General features: G+C 49.5%; 4 protein-coding genes across 6 annotated transcripts; 2 read left to right on the forward strand and 2 right to left on the reverse strand.

The window, feature by feature from the left end:
- Window positions 1–1,123: 1,123 nt before the first annotated feature.
- H257_02079 (hypothetical protein) lies at window positions 1,124–2,568 on the reverse strand. Its single transcript, XM_009825574.1, has one exon. It carries the CDS (start codon window positions 2,224–2,226, stop codon window positions 1,663–1,665), a length of 564 nt encoding a protein of 187 aa, XP_009823876.1. The 5' UTR covers window positions 2,227–2,568; the 3' UTR covers window positions 1,124–1,662.
- Window positions 2,569–4,951: 2,383 nt separating this feature from the next.
- H257_02080 (hypothetical protein) lies at window positions 4,952–11,235 on the reverse strand. Of its 3 annotated transcripts, none has more exons than XM_009825577.1 (26): window positions 11,070–11,235; window positions 10,904–11,010; window positions 10,719–10,857; window positions 10,502–10,666; window positions 10,347–10,417; window positions 10,236–10,286; window positions 9,761–9,973; window positions 9,615–9,695; window positions 9,296–9,538; window positions 8,980–9,142; window positions 8,745–8,910; window positions 8,531–8,666; window positions 8,309–8,481; window positions 8,077–8,254; window positions 7,881–8,020; window positions 7,659–7,818; window positions 7,411–7,617; window positions 7,226–7,343; window positions 6,909–7,170; window positions 6,637–6,850; window positions 6,473–6,559; window positions 6,182–6,413; window positions 5,958–6,120; window positions 5,595–5,898; window positions 5,427–5,529; window positions 4,952–5,346 (listed from the first exon to the last, which is right to left on the reverse strand). In XM_009825577.1, exons 1-26 carry the CDS (start codon window positions 11,128–11,130, stop codon window positions 5,036–5,038), a joined length of 4,248 nt encoding a protein of 1,415 aa, XP_009823879.1. In that variant the 5' UTR covers window positions 11,131–11,235; the 3' UTR covers window positions 4,952–5,035. The 3 variants fall into 3 exon arrangements, with proteins under 3 accessions (XP_009823879.1, XP_009823878.1, XP_009823877.1); XM_009825575.1 differs by having other exon boundaries at window positions 4,953–5,352; XM_009825576.1 differs by having other exon boundaries at window positions 4,952–5,529.
- An 888-nt stretch (window positions 11,236–12,123) lies between these two features.
- On the forward strand, window positions 12,124–13,835 carry H257_02081 (hypothetical protein). Its single transcript, XM_009825578.1, has one exon. The coding sequence runs from the start codon at window positions 12,149–12,151 to the stop codon at window positions 13,733–13,735; it is 1,587 nt and encodes a 528-aa protein (XP_009823880.1). The 5' UTR covers window positions 12,124–12,148; the 3' UTR covers window positions 13,736–13,835.
- Window positions 13,836–14,576: 741 nt separating this feature from the next.
- On the forward strand, window positions 14,577–15,434 carry H257_02082 (hypothetical protein). The gene is made up of 3 exons (XM_009825579.1): window positions 14,577–14,968; window positions 15,018–15,166; window positions 15,231–15,434. The coding sequence occupies exons 1-3, from the start codon at window positions 14,656–14,658 to the stop codon at window positions 15,405–15,407; spliced, it is 639 nt and encodes a 212-aa protein (XP_009823881.1). The 5' UTR covers window positions 14,577–14,655; the 3' UTR covers window positions 15,408–15,434.
- The last annotated feature ends 180 nt before the right edge of the window (window positions 15,435–15,614 follow it).

Raw genomic sequence — 15,614 nt, forward strand, 5'->3', positions numbered from 1 at the left:
AACGTCAAATATAGCGTGAAAGATGACAAAAAATTATTGTCATCTTGAGCTATACATTGATATGTTATGTTATAATTTTCTTACATTTAAATGTCATATTTTTAAAAGTTATGCAACCGTTTTGTGTGTGGAGTCAAGCAACTCTGCGCATTCTGATTGAGGACGATGCCAATCCTTCAAAATGGCAATTAAAAGCAGTGCACGTTGCTTTCTTCGTCAGGCTGAACTCAATTTGATTCTAGGGTGTTGTATGGTGATGATGAACAACGTACTGCCATATCGTTTGAGGATCGTAAAGTTGATCATTTCCCGTAGCCTCCTGCTACACCGATACATGTACGAGTTCATTAAGGCGCCTGCATGAAGGCAGGTTCATCCTACCGTGAAGTATCAAACCTTGAAAAGACATGTCCGGATTCAAGTGATTCAAGTCGTTCCACGGCAGAGTCGTCGTCCATCCCACGTTCTGCATTTCTGCATGTATGCCAGCCACCTCCTTCATACTGTACTTCGAAGTAGCCTTGGACCTTTTACTGTCTAACGCTCGTTGGTGAAAGTCGCACTACTTTAATTTAGAACCATGGGCACCAAACTCGTGCATATATCGACAGTCTATGGGGATAAAGGTCCCGCGAAATCCAAAAGTAGCACGTCAATGTAGGTGTGCTGGGTGTGAGTGAGCTCATGTGGATGACAAGCAGGAAATGCCAAGTTTGAACGGAATAGGCACACAAGTGACTGCACACCAGTTCCGTGCTGCATCAACTTCATCATATGGTTGCGTCGAAAAATACAGTGGGGAACATTGCTGCTGGATGTTTGGCTAGGATTCTTACAGTGCTAGCATTGCTCGAAACTGTATCCGCCATACTTTCCGGTTTTCGCTGGTTTTCTCCAGTGACATATATATACTGACGATAATACGTAGCAGTTAGTTACGCGATGTGTGCCCCTTGATTGTACCAAGGTGTCGCGTCGATCGCGTACGCAGTCGTCAAACTGCCTTCGGAGTTCTCGACTACTGTAACCACTCCATTTCCTCTGGGAGCACCATCGAACTTTCTAAAGAACTCGACAAGGTCATTTTTGTCCTGTGATTGGCTAAAATAAGGCAATTATAAATGCTGAACACTCACAGTAGAATGGGTACACGAACGATCCAGTTTGCCTCGAAAAATTTTGGACGACACTCATGTCGGTCATTTCGAATCTGTCGTCATGACGCGAGGCCGGTCGGAGAGCAAAAAGCGCCGACTCGCCAAAGCCTGTGCGAGCTGCATGCGCCGCTTCAACGCGTTCCACTGGAAGTACAAGTGCACGACCTGCAACAGAGTGGTTTGCCGCGACTGCACCATCAAGGCCACGTGGATCAAGCGCGTGTGCTGGAAGTGCGTGCTTGATGCCCAGACTCGATCCCAGAACGATCTCCACTGCAGCGGCGATCTCCTTATTGCCACCACCGTGCCCATGCTGGACTTGGCTGAGGAGTCTACAGCCTGCTTGCCAGTTCCACAACCCCACGACAACCACCATCCCAACAACAAGGGGCAACTGACGCCGTTAACCCCTCGGACAACTCAGGATTCGGAAGATCACTCGGTCTACTGTTACACAGACACTCTCCGCGGCAGCCGCTACCCCAGTGAAACCTCCAGCGTCGATTCATTCCTCGAAGACGGCGGCCTCCGCGTGTCGGCCAAGTACACCGACGACTTGGTGCAGTACTCGACCAAATTGAGTAGTCGGCCGACTGACTCGCTTGACCTTGACTTTGACTGGGTCCACCCGTTTCCCAAGGCCCCCCGTCCGCCCAACGAGGGCTCGCGACTCGACTGCGTCCGGCGCCTCGATATTGACACCCACCTCCCCACGCTCCTCCACGACCCCGTCCTGGCCAACCACGTCGCAGATGCCATGCGCGTGCTCGACAACGCCCCCATTGGGTCCCTCCACCTCGTCGCCGAAGACGTCGTGTACAACATCGCATGCACTGGCTACAGCCGTGTGTTCAAGATGACCAACACGACTGTCCGCGAAGAGGCAGCGTGCACATACGGCCTCCTCCAGCCCATCCCCATGGTGGTGCTGGACACGTCGAACGACCCCCGCCTCCGCGCGCATCCCCTCGCCGTGGAGCACCGCGCGGGCGCGTACGTGTCGGTGCCAGTGATGGTGTCGTCGTCCCTGCACAAGGAATGCATTGGCACGATCGATGTCGCATGCCATGAGCCGCTCCAGGAGGCGCCGTCCGCCGCCCAACTTAAAGCGCTGCAAACCCTCGCGACCGGTGTGGGCATGTACATCGAACGAAGATGTGCCGAGCTCAACCAAGTCCACCCGTCCAACCGCGGACGGCGACGCCACACTTCGCCAATCGCGACGATCGATGAAGACACCGTGCCCATGACGAGTGGCGGCATGTCGAAGGAATCTGTGACACAGTTGCACGAGCTGTGGGCACGGGTGACCCAGACGTCATTGTACATGCGTGCGTCGGTGTCCCGTTGATATGTGTATATGGAATAAGAATATTATAACAGTTACTATTATTAATAATAGCGTTTGCAACATATTGCCACGTGGTGGGCACTTGAATGGCATATTGCCCGAAACCCTTCACGTGGTGTTGAATAGTTAGTTTATCTGGAAACCTTGATTTGTAGCCTTGGTTCCATTGTTGCCATTCATGTTGCATGGGTTCCGTCACGCTGATTATGGACTACTATACATTGTATATACCTAGTAACTCGATTTGAAACGTTGATATGAAATCGGCTGCACACAGGGGGCAAACAGAAATCACCACTCGGATATTGTCGATTTGATACAAATTTGGGGAGGGGGTGCAATCGAATCGCGCCGACCAAACCGATCCACAATCGATCTGATTGGTTGATAATAATTTCGAGCTCATCTGAGGTAGCCAATCAAATCGATCAACGAGAAACCACACCACAACACAATGAAATTTCACTCGAAAGCACAATAACAAGGAAAATTCTTTAGGGCGTTTGTCTTCACACCCCAAATTTTGCCCGATTAATATTTCGAAAATTTGGTTCAGAGTAACTCGAAGACTTTGGTTGTCACCTATTTTTGACTGTATGGATCAAACTGATGTCGAAAGAAATCTACGATTCTCAGTACTACGTAGTACTAGTACGTAGTAAATGCCAACGTTCAGAAATAAAAATCCCTTGGACCACTTTTAACTAGTTAGGGCTAGTCTGTATGCCACAGAAAATGTTATGTCAGTTAATATCTTGACAGTAAATTCTCGTTTCAAATGGGAGGTGAGAAAATATTTTCAAAATGTTTTGATGTGACCTCTGGATGAGAACTATCGATAGAACACATATCATGTTGGTAAAAAATGGACAGACAGAAAACCGTAAACATTCGACGTATTATGCCACTTTGTACATGTCAGATTTGGTTGCCAAATACACAAAAGAGGTCGTTTGAAAAATTGTCATAATATTTCTGAAAAGTTGCAAAAATATTGTGCTTTCGAGTGAAATTTCGTGTTGTGGCGTGGTTTCTCGTTGGAATTTAAATCGATTTAATTGGCTACTTCAGTTGAGCTCAAAATTATTAGCCAACCAAAACCTTCTCAATGAAATTTAACCAATCAGATCGATTGTGGATCGGTTTGGTCGGCGCGATTCGATTGCACCCCCTCCCCAAATTTGTATCAAATCGACAATATGTTTTTCCTGACATTTTTGTGGCTGACACAAAATTGGGTTTCGTGAAAAAACGTGTGCCTATTAATCCTTCAGAATATACGAGTGATTTGCCCAAATTCTGGCAGAAATAATAGACGCCGATTTGGCATATTTCTTTCCTGACATTTGTCCTGGCTCTACATTTGTGGTATTCTTGGGGTTTTCAGGAAACTTGGAGGCATCCAGACTTTTCACGATGTACTTTTCTTGCCAGTTTTTATACGTGACTTTGGAAACCTGGAGAGGCAGGGAAAAGTTGTCTGAAAGTTTTCTGGTGGAATATCACTTCTATCATCGAGACCAGCCCTTAGATTTTTCGGTGAAATTTGGCAAATGATTGAATTTCTTCAAATTTTGGATCCAGACAGACATTTTTTCAGTTTTTGCCGATTTGTTCGAAATTGCCAAAATATCGAAGATTTTGGCCTTTTTTGACATCCAGTAACTTGGGTAGGAATTGGTGTAGGACACAACATCACCATACTATACAGGGCCACAGTAAAAAACACTATTTTGGTCCCCGACTCAAATACATATACCGGTATAGCAAATTCGATACTAATACGTTGGGAATATATATGAACATTGCATACTTGACAAGTCCCAAAAGTCCAAGTAAGAAACGCTTATTAAAATATAATTTTACAGTTCATAACAGTAAACACTTTACTTTTTTAATCAAAATTGTTATTAGTTATATTTAATATATTTTTTCGTAAATAAGGAAATTTTTTTTTTTATAACAAATGTTAAATATAGAATTTTCTTTTTTATTATTTTTTATTTTAAAATATTTTACTTTTTATATTTTTGAATATATTTCTGTTAATCAAAGGCACTATAACAAATACTTCAAGTACGTACAGTCCGCCCAAAAACTATAGACGCACTTCAGATTTTTTTACTTCTGAAAATGTACTTGGTTTGTAGTTCATTGAGCTATTAATACATACGTAGTCTCATTGGGTACGGCATGAAACGGCATCCCACGAAAGGATTTGAGTCAGAACATGATCTGTGTCTTTTTTACATAAATTTAAAAAAGATTATATTTGACCAAAAACAATTGACGCAGTTTCTAGACTCGGGCTTATTTGTCAATACACTGACCACGGCGTTGTGCCATTCTTGTTCTGCTAACTTGGCGAAGTACACTTAGTCGATTTCGTCCCACAATTTGAGAATTTGCACCTTCAATTCGGCCCGGGACTCGAACTGACGAAACGGCAAATTGCACAAGCATAATTAACGTGGGTGTGATTACCACTGCGTTTGGTAAACAATCTGGACGGCGTGGGTACTTCTGTTTACGGAGCCCCGTCGCCGCCACCTCTCGCGCTTGCATCCTGAGGGAGTGGAGGGGACTGGCCCGTGTCGTCAGGTGGCAGTACTTCCTTGGGTTGCACTCGAATGACCTCGTTCCCTGTCGCCTTGTCCTTGGGTTTCCCAGACGTGTACTTTTGCCACGTTTCCTTGGACGAGGCCATGGCTTTACGAAGGAACGACTGCGACATGGGCCGCGCTTGGTCTTGGAATTTCTGGATGTTGTCGGCGGCGGCGGCGTGGATCGGTTGAATGGTTGGGTTCGGCTGCACCTTTTGCGCTGTCGACGTGACCGCTAGTACTGTAGTAGTAGTAGTAATGGTACTAGTACTAGCAAATCTGGCTTGACATAGCATACGTTGCCTAACTACATACCTTTGTGCACGGTCGAAAATATCATGTCCCCTGCTTTGGTCAGCTCCGATTCGGGCTTTTCGTCGTCGACGGCAATCTGAAGCAATCGAGTCTCGTCGTCCGTCTACACATACATCATTCATGTCCCACGACGACATTGTGCAACACATAGCCTTCGGTCGTACGAACCATCGTCGCGGCCGCGGCCGACCCTTCAAATGCCCGCGGGGGGCGATGGGAGAGCAAAAACGTGCTGAATTTGTCCAACGACGTGGTAGTTCGGATGTCGGGGGGGACAGCGCTGGCCGGAATCTGCTGGAACAAAATACAAATCGGGCAGGTGTGTTGGGCAGTACAGAGCAGACACGACGTCAGGTGCGGCCGCAGGTCGGTAAACTTGTGGATACACGGCGCAAAGGTATGGTACTCATTTAACACGTGTAGGTGGTCGATGTCGGCACAGAGCGCACGTAGGAACTTGGTGTCAATATCCCTAAGATGAAGTTAACGTGAGAAAATACATGCAATATTTAAATAGATTTTGGTACGTACGATTGCAAGACGCTGGGTCGGCACACGACCATCGTCACGTCGTCGCCACAGGCCACAGATGCGCCCTTGGGCCCGATGCATTTATAATCTTCCACTCCGAGCACTTCCACTTGCGCAAGACTCAACAGGTTGGTTGCGTCCAATTGCAGCCGAACGTATCGACCTGCGACCATACTGTATTTGAACAAGCGAGCACAACTATCGAGGGTGGTGGTGGTGTGTACCCAATGTGCTTTGAGGCACGCGCCACACGAGCGGATTCTGGGCCGCGCAGTCGGCGCTGAATTTTGTCCACACACTTTGGGCTTTGCATGTCCGGAGCATGAACTTACCGCCCTCAGCTTCGTACGGCGACTCGCTAACCATGACAACTAGCGGAAACAAGCGAAGCCCGTCGTTCCCCGTGCGGTTCCAGATGCGAATCGTGTCGAGTCGACAGTTCACCCCCAAGTCCACCTATGACGACGAGGGTGACGTGGCTAACCGTCAGTCATGAGGTGTAATCCTGCACTCGCCTGCCAAAATGGACACATTTCGTTAAACGTTTGGGCACAAGTGCTTTCAAACTGGCCGTCTGTGACACCGTCCAACGCCATCGCAGCCTACTTGCATAGGATCAAGCAATTCTGTTGTCACGTGCTGGCTATTTCAAGTGAAAGCACTCAACTAACATTCGTACCGAATACCCAGAGTTGACACTACTTTGCACCGCCACGACGTTGTAGTGGGGGTTGCGGGCCATGTTTTGAGGCATTTGATACATACAAGGCAGCCTCGTGGGCACTTTGACAAACCGCTGGACCAGCGTGTGACCGGTGCATCCGCCCGTGTTGTTGCCCCATGTGTACACTTCGCCGTCGACACTCACGGCCGCAGTGTGGGCATTGCCGCAGCTACATTTGTAGATGTCGTCAAGCCCCTCTAATAACACTACCAGTAGACAGGACTCACCTGACGTTGGACACTGGCACGCCCTGGAGTTGTGGCAGGGCCACAAAGGCGGGGCAGAATTTCCCCAACGAGTGCGCGCTCCCGCACACGTACACCACCCCGCCTTTGGCTCCGTTGGCTGTGTCTGTTTCCACGGCGCTGAGAACAGCTGTGTGCGAAACTCCGCAGCTCACGTCGACCAGGAAATGCTCTTTCAAGCTTGTCACGGGTGTGGGGGTGGTGAGAACCCCCAGTCGTCCCCCTTTCAACTCGTTGTCCGTGTCTATGAATGACCGTGAACAAGTCAGTTTGAGCTCTAACTGGCCAAATATACGTACCAACAAAGCGGCCATCCCCAAGCCCCAATCGCCCCCCATCGCCGCTTCCCCATACAAACAACGCCCCGTCAGTCGTGATGGCCGCTGAATGCGACGGGCCGCACGCAATTTTCTTCACCTGAGCATATGATATATTACGTCAAGTATCGTGGCTCGATTGCACCGAGTACATTCAGTTTATTTACCGAAGCAGGAATTGAAAGGGGCAATGGCATGATCGTAAAGCAATCGGAAATGTCTAGCGCGCCGGCATTTGAAGAGCTCTGGACGGATACCTGGTGGTTGGAAGCTTGCCGATGGCCGACGGGGGTGGTGTTAGGTCGAAGGGGGATGGAGGGGTTGTCTGGCTCGAGCCCCAACTTGCCCGTCGCAGCCGACCCCCACGCAAACACCTAGATGATTCGTCAGATATATCCCATACATTTAGTCGTACTTGGCCATCGCTGCGCAAGGCTAAGCTGTGCGAGTATCCCGCGGCCACCGCGCGAAAGCGCATATTTTGCAGCTGCGTCATGGGTTGTGGAATCGGCATGTCGGCGTGGGTGCCGTTGCCCAGGCGTCCAAACGACCCAAAGCCCCAGCCGTACACTTTTCTTCAGTCACGACACCCATAGAAATAATATTGTCATGATCCTGGCAAATATATATATATTACCCCGAAGCGTGGATCGCCAGGGCGTGCTTGGCGCCGACAGAGATCTCGTTCAAGGCGTGTCCGCCTTGAAATTGCTTTTGAGACGGGCCCCGACTGGTCAACCCACTGACGTCGATGGTTTGGGCGGCCGATTTAGTTGCCTATACGAGGGGGGTTTGTTATAATGGACAACGTCGTTCCCACTTCTTTAGTTTACGGATGATTCGGCGTTTTCGCGGCCAATGCGGTCTTGCTTTAGCCGCAACCGGCGGATCTCGTCGCGCTTGGCGTCCCAGTTGTCCTGCTTGGCTTGGACCCCCGCCGCGACTTCTTCGTCCAGGGCGTGGTACAGCTTGCGCAAGCCCCGCCACGTTGTGGCCCCTCGTTTGAGCAATCTATACACACTTGACGTGAGTTGCACACAAACTTTGGCAGAAACGTCCTCTCACTCGGTCACAAGTTTGGCGTTGTTGGTGTGCAGCGCTTGGCGGTACTTTGCATCCAAACGCTTCATGCGGTCGTGGAAGGGCCCCCCCATGCATTCAATTTCAAGCAGCAGCGCTTTGGACAAGTCGTCGACGATCACTTGTTTGCCGGCGGTGTGGACGGCCAGCCCTCGGAGCTAATGAAAATTCTATTTACACGTGGCAGCGCCACAGGGCGCCACGTACCCGCATTGCGTTGGCGGCCAAGTCGGCGCTCAAGTCGAACTCGATGATTTCTTGCAATTTGTCCAAGGCTAGCCCGGCGCGTACGTCCGGTGGCATCGTCTGGCCCAAGTTGAAATACTCGACAATCGCCCCCGCCCTACAAGAACATTACACGACTATGATATTTCGCAAATTCAATCTATACATATATATAAATATATATTGTGTTATCTACCCCTGACGTTGGACCTCTGGCGATACGACGATGGGGGACGGGGGCGCGTTATTCCGAAACATGTTGCGGACGTAGCTTTGATCGATGGCCTGCGCATCGCTTCGAACTTGCGATGGCGCGACGAGCTTGAGCTGCTCCGTCCGCGCTGTGAACGGCCGGTTGGTCACTACAGTCCGAATAGTGTTTGATCCTTCAACTGTTGGATTCGTATCGTATGTAAAACGTGTTTTATTACTCGGTAACACTTCGTCGTTTGGCGTGTATACATAATTCCATCGGCGCTGGGACCCCCCCCAGCAGTACACTTCGCCCGAGTCTGTCAGCGCGTACGCCACGGACGTGCCGCAGCTCACATGTTTGATGCGGCGGCCCCACAGCCACGCCGTGTTGACAGCTACCTGCACAGGATAGAAAAACTCGTTCATATATATATATACTACGTAGTATATTATAAACCTTGTACTAGGTTTAGTCCGTAGGGAAGCATGGGTTATTGATTGGAATATATCGATACATGTATATATATATGTGTGTGGGGTTTGATATTTTACCAGTCGATTTTGAAACGACAGTTGCTGGGTTTCAATCACGTCGAGGGTTTTGGCCGCGACGGCCGCTTGTTGTGCACGGACGAGTTGCTCGTGCTTCTTGGCCGCAGACTCCCACCCGGCCGATTTGTGAGTAACTTGCGGCGCAACGACGGGACTCCAGTCGTCCGCCCCGCGCAAGCGTGTGGTCCACAGTCCCAGCAATTTCTCAAAGTGCGGACACTCGACAAAGTCTTTGGTGGCGGGCTAGGGCATCCGCAACAACGAAATATTGGGCCGATTTAAATGCATATGGTATGTGTTTCAACATCATATGTCGTACCGCGCCGTCGAATCGATTGAACGAACCGCACCCAAACACGTACACTTGACCGGCGGCGTCCAATGTGTCGCCTAAGACATACTGCCACCATCCCCTTAGCCCATATTTCCCAAGGCAGGATAGAACGAAAAGCACAGTGCAGTTACGTTGGCGAATCGCTTGGCGGTGTGCACGAGGGCTTCCCTCTCGCGGCGGATGCGCTCCCACTCAATGTTCCACTTGGCCTCGTCTATCGTATACTGCTCTTGGGCGTCTTCCTTGTCCAGAATTGCTTCCAACTTTTTGGCCAGCACCGACTTTGGCAATAGTTTGTTGTACGGAATGTTGCGATGCGTCAGTTCCTTTCGCACGTCCACCAACTACCCATATAGATATTACGTTATGTATATATAATATATATGTAAATATAATACATATGTATATACTTCGAAGTAGGTATATATTATATATATATATATATTATATTATATACATAGTTTATATATATATTATATATATTATATAATATATATGTATATAATATAATATGTAAATGTATATATCTGCCTTTAGCAATACAAATCACACACTCAATAAGGCTTGGAAATGTTAAGCACGAGTACAATATATACTGGGACGTACGGTGAGCCAAATCGTTCGAAACGATTTGTAATCGAGCGCTTCCGAGTCGGGCTACGACGACGTGACGTTCAGAAACCACTTTGGGTACATATTTTGCAAAGATTGCTTTACGTTTTCGTATACGGAAAAGAGGTCCTCCATCTTGTCGAGCGCCATTTTGATTGACAGGAACGCCAATACCCCTACATGTATATATATATGTACATTGTCGCAAAAAGAAAAACACATGTGGAACACGCGCGTATGCGACATCGTTTGTTCCGTACGCTCAAACTCGTCGCGGCCCATCTCCCCCGAGTCGTCGGCGTCGAACAGCGTGAAAATATCCTTGGGGGTCAGCGCCTTCCCCGGACAAAAGCCGCCCGTCCGCGCTGGATTCGACGGGTCGCACGTGAACAGCGCGACGCGGAACTCGTCAAACGTGATGAAGCCTGGTCATGAACGGTGAAGTTCGGTGGAATGGGGTGGCAAAGGGCAGTTTACCCTTTTGCGCGATGTCACATTTGCGAAAGTACACGACCGCTTTCCCATCGGGGACGGCCAAGTTGAGATCCTTGAGCAGGATCTTGAACTCGTCCAAGTCGATGCCACCAGACTTGTCGCGGTCATACTTTTGAAACATCTACAGGATGGTATGGATGACGAAGACGTGGCGGGGTGGTGAAGACCTCTCTAGCATCTAAGAACGCTTCGTGCTCCTCCACGGGGGCGTCGTTGTTGCTCGGGTCGTCCATGATGTCCTTGCTAAGTGGGATGCCGCTGACGTATATCACATCTACGCAATTTCGGACGGATCTATGATCAACAAGCACATTGTCAAGCATGCAGACGCACTCGTAGCTGCCGCTTTGTTGCGAAACAAGGTTTTTCGCTTCGATTCTACTGCCGCCGCCATGTCAGCCCGGCCATCGTTTTGTCGTTATGGGCTCCAGTTACACCGTTACTTGACAGTTTCATTATCGGTAGTCGAGGTGATACACTCACTACGTTCAGCGACATTCGAACGAGCGTCAAGCACACTCGAGTCGTGTCGTCGTCGTCCATGTTGCCCTGGAATGGCTTGAGTTGTTGCGTGATCTTTCATGGAATCGGTGTGGTTGGATGTGCATTACTAGTATGTTTTTGCACCCATATCGACGACGCTTGACTGCGAGGTGAACTTCAATTAACGTTATTGGTGACCACAGAAACCTGGGATAAACATACATATGTACGGACCCCTTCCTGCGCACATCATGTACAGTACTCGTACTTGATTCACATCAAGGAAGATCTCCATGTAGAGTAGGTATACGAAGTCGCAGGAACTGGTAGAGCACGAGAAATACGTTAAGGACACCAGTGGTCATGTGTCATTACTGCAGTGATGCTTTGCAATGTGCAAATCTCTCATAGTAGTAGGACGTGAAAATAAAACGCGTTTTTCGTTTAACCTCGGAATGGAATCTTCCGGTACAAGAGGAGAGGATTGTCCAAGGTGGAGTTGGGTATGTACAGTAAGCAATCCACATGTAGTGAAGAGTATTACGTAGTAGTAACGTTATTCGAGTGTATTTGCCATGCTTGTGGAGGGTTGCCACGGCAACTCTAAGGCATGCTTATAAAGACCCCACGTTGTCGTTAAACGTGGTTTTACTCCAAAACTATGAACAACACGTTTAAACGTAGTTTATCTCCACCTGGGCAAGTGTAATCGCAAAGTAATCACGTCGTTTGCTTCAATAGATTCAAATTACAGTACGTTATGTACGTATTATGTACGTTGGCTCAGAATGACTGGATTTCACTATGCCCTAATGTACGGGGAATGTACGACAAATATCGAACAACACTTGTGGTTATGTACGCTTTTGTTGAGGAGGACCCATCCTTCGAATCTGTCATTCCCCAATTTTCTGGCCGACAAAGGAAGGATGTTGAACGGTCTGAAGCTGTTCCTGGATCAAAACAAGGAAGGTGTGGTGCCTGCCCTCGGCTCTGTCGCGGGTCTGTTCGGCATGGCGCTATTCTTGCACTCGAAGGCGGCGCTTAGCATGTTCGTGCCCGGCAGCTCGCTGCCCATCGGCCAAGTGTTCAACTGGGCCGTCGCCACAGTGTTCGTGTTGACCTCGATCCACACCGCCGCCGTGCACCAACGCGCGTCGGCCCCTCATGACGTGACGGTGATCTTGTCGTTCTTTTCATCCCTCGCGTTCCTCTTGGTTGCGTTCTCTGTGTCTGCGATCCGTGCCGAAACCAAGGCCGTGTTTTACTCGGTCGCTGCGTCTGCCATCGCGTTGTTTGCGTCGTCGTTGTTTGTCTTGCAAGTCGAAAACTCCACCACGACCAAGGGTGCCATCGCCGCCGCCCTCGTCGTATTTGCGTCGGCCGTGTTCCAAACCGCCAAGACCGTCGGCAACTCGGAAACCAAGCGCGACGGGTCGGATTTTGCCACCACCCTCCTAGGTTCTACTCGCTTGTTGTCCAACCCGGACTCGGTCTTGGGTCGCGACGCCGTGAACTCGCGCTTCGAGCAATACGACAAGCTCTTCACGGGCGCCCGCAAGGAAGCTGGCGCGATCTCCACCGACGAGAGCATCAAGCACCGCCAAAACGAGTACCAATTGATGGTGGACAGTTTCTATGACTTGGTGACCGACTTTTACGAGTACGGGTGGGGTCAATCGTTCCATTTTGCCAACCGGTTCAAGGACGAAACGTTCACGGAATCGATCAAGCGCGTCGAGTACTTCTTGGCGGCCAAGCTCGGCTTGTCCAAGGACAGCTATGCGTTGGACATGGGATGCGGCATCGGCGGCCCCATGCGCAACATTGCGCGCTTTTCCGGCGCCAAGATCAAGGGGTTGACCATCAACGAGTACCAGGTGCGCGTGGCGAACCGCAACAACAAGCAGACGGGTCTCGACTCGCGCTGCCACGTGCAGCAAGGCAACTTCATGGAGATGCCGTTCGAAGCCAGCACCTTCGACGCGATCTACGCCATCGAGTCGGTGTGCCACGCCCCGGACAAGAAGGCGTGCTTTACGGAGGCCGCGCGCGTGCTTAAGCCGGGCGGCACGTTTGTCGGTCTGGACTGGGCCATGTTGAACGACTATGATCCCAAGAACATGCACCACATTGCGTTGAAGGAAGGCATTGAAGTGGGCAACGGGCTGCCGACACTGGAAACCCCCGAGCAAATCGCCAAGGCGTTGACCGACGCCGGCCTCGAAGTGGTGACCCACTACAGCCTCCAAGACAACTACCGCGACCCGCATGAGATTCCATGGTACGAAACGCTCGAAGGCAAGTGGACGCTCCAGGGCTTCCGGATGACTTGGTTTGGGCGCCAGTGTACGCACGCCCTCGTCACTATCCTGGAGACGCTCAAGATTGCCCCCAAGGGAACGGTCAAGGTCAGTTTGATGCTCAACAAGACTGCCGACGACATCGTCGAGGCTGGCCGCGCCAACATTTTCACGCCGTCGTACTTCTTCATGGCCCGCAAGCCACTCAAGTAAACCACATATACTATATATACTATATTGGGCAGCATGCGTGTGTAGAGTAAAAAGCAACAAAAATACCTTGTACTACTACTACATAGTATTAAGTGGACAAGCCGTTGTTGTGACCTTGGACAGATATTATAATAGGAAACAGACCCCTAACGTTAGGGAGATGGGAACTAGTACTATTTACAGGACAGGCACCGGATCAAGAGGGAAGATATACACAGGTTTCGCATGTCACCACCGACGCCAGCCCCACACGTCAGCCACACCCCCGCCACGTCCATAAGCCATGATAGACATCATGATGTAAATGCAGGCCACAAACCGTTATCCTATTAATATTAATAATTGTTTTTCAGATGATTATCGTGATTGTTAGTTTTGAAATGCAAGATTTATACGTTTACAGTTAATTTCAGCTTTTTTTCAAAATACTTCCATCAACAGCGGATATATTTCACCTAATTAACCCTCTAGTGTGCACCAACGTGCCCCCATTATATTTCACCTAATTAACCCCCATTATAATTCACCCAATCTCACCTGTGAACAGCACAAACCTCCACAAAAAAGTTGGACCAAATCGGTCCATCTTTTTTATGCCTTAAAACACCCGATTCTCAAGAAAATTGTGGCATAAAGTTTTGAACTTTGGTGGCATCCAGACGCACAAAATCTAGAAAAATGGAATATTTCGATTTTGGCAACTTTTCTTCGAAAACCGGCCTAAAATAGATACTAGTACTTTGTAAGCATCAAAATAAATACGTCGAAGACGAATCATTTTTCGACAATTGTTTGGGTAAATTTCACCAAATTTCGTTCAATTTATTACGCGTCCGTGATTGGCCGACACGATTTCTGCCCACGACACGCCATCAGGGTCATCGAAATTCCCATCTCGGCTCTCCAAGGTCATCGTCGTCATGACTGGTGTGCTCCTGCCTGTTGCCGCCGACGCCAACGCGTTGAACTCCCAGAAGCGCGTGCTTCTCATCGACAACTACGACTCGTTCACATACAACTTGTACCAGTACTTGTGCGAGTTGGGGGCATCTGTGGTCGTGATTCGCAACGACCACAAGACCGCCAAGGAGCTCTTGGCCGAGTACAAGGCGACGAAAGAGTTTGATCGCATCTTGATCTCGCCAGGACCGGGATTTCCCAAGGATGCGGGCATTTCTTGCGACGTCATCCGAACGTTCCAAGGCATCGTTCCCATCGCTGGCGTGTGCTTGGGTACGAACGACCACATGGCGATGCCATCATCCCATGACGGTTGTCGTAGGACTGCAGTGTATGTTTGAAGTGTACGGCGGCACTGTCGGCCACGCTGGGGAAATCATCCACGGCAAGCAATCCGAGATGGAGAACGACGGCCGCGGGTTGTTTACGAATGTGCCGTCGCCGTTCAAGGCCATCCGATACCATTCATTGGTACGTGGTCATTCAATGCATGCATATCGGTGGAAGGGGACGTGATGCTGCTACGTGTGTGTAGGTCGGTCTGCCAGAAACCCTGCCGGCAGAGCTCGAAGTGACGTCGACGTTGGCGGGCAAGAGCATGATCATGGGCGTACGACACAAAACATTCAAGGTCGAAGGCGTGCAATTCCACCCCGAAAGCATCTTGACCCCTGACGGCAAGATCATGATCCAAAACTTCCTCAACATGTAATGGACGTTTAAGTGGCTTTGAACCCAACTTCGACTTCCTTGTGTGAAGGACAAACACCTTATTAGTATCGACACATGCTTGGGGTTCTTCGAGCACATCCGACCTACTTACTTGAAGCACACAGGTGATCATTATGGGCAACCAGGGCAACCGACTACTATGACTGTTGTACGAGACGTCCTGTAAAGAATAAAACACGGTCGCATG

Source organism: Aphanomyces astaci (assembly GCF_000520075.1).
Source record: "Aphanomyces astaci strain APO3 unplaced genomic scaffold supercont1.3, whole genome shotgun sequence".
Lineage (NCBI taxonomy): Eukaryota > Oomycota > Saprolegniomycetes > Saprolegniales > Verrucalvaceae > Aphanomyces > Aphanomyces astaci.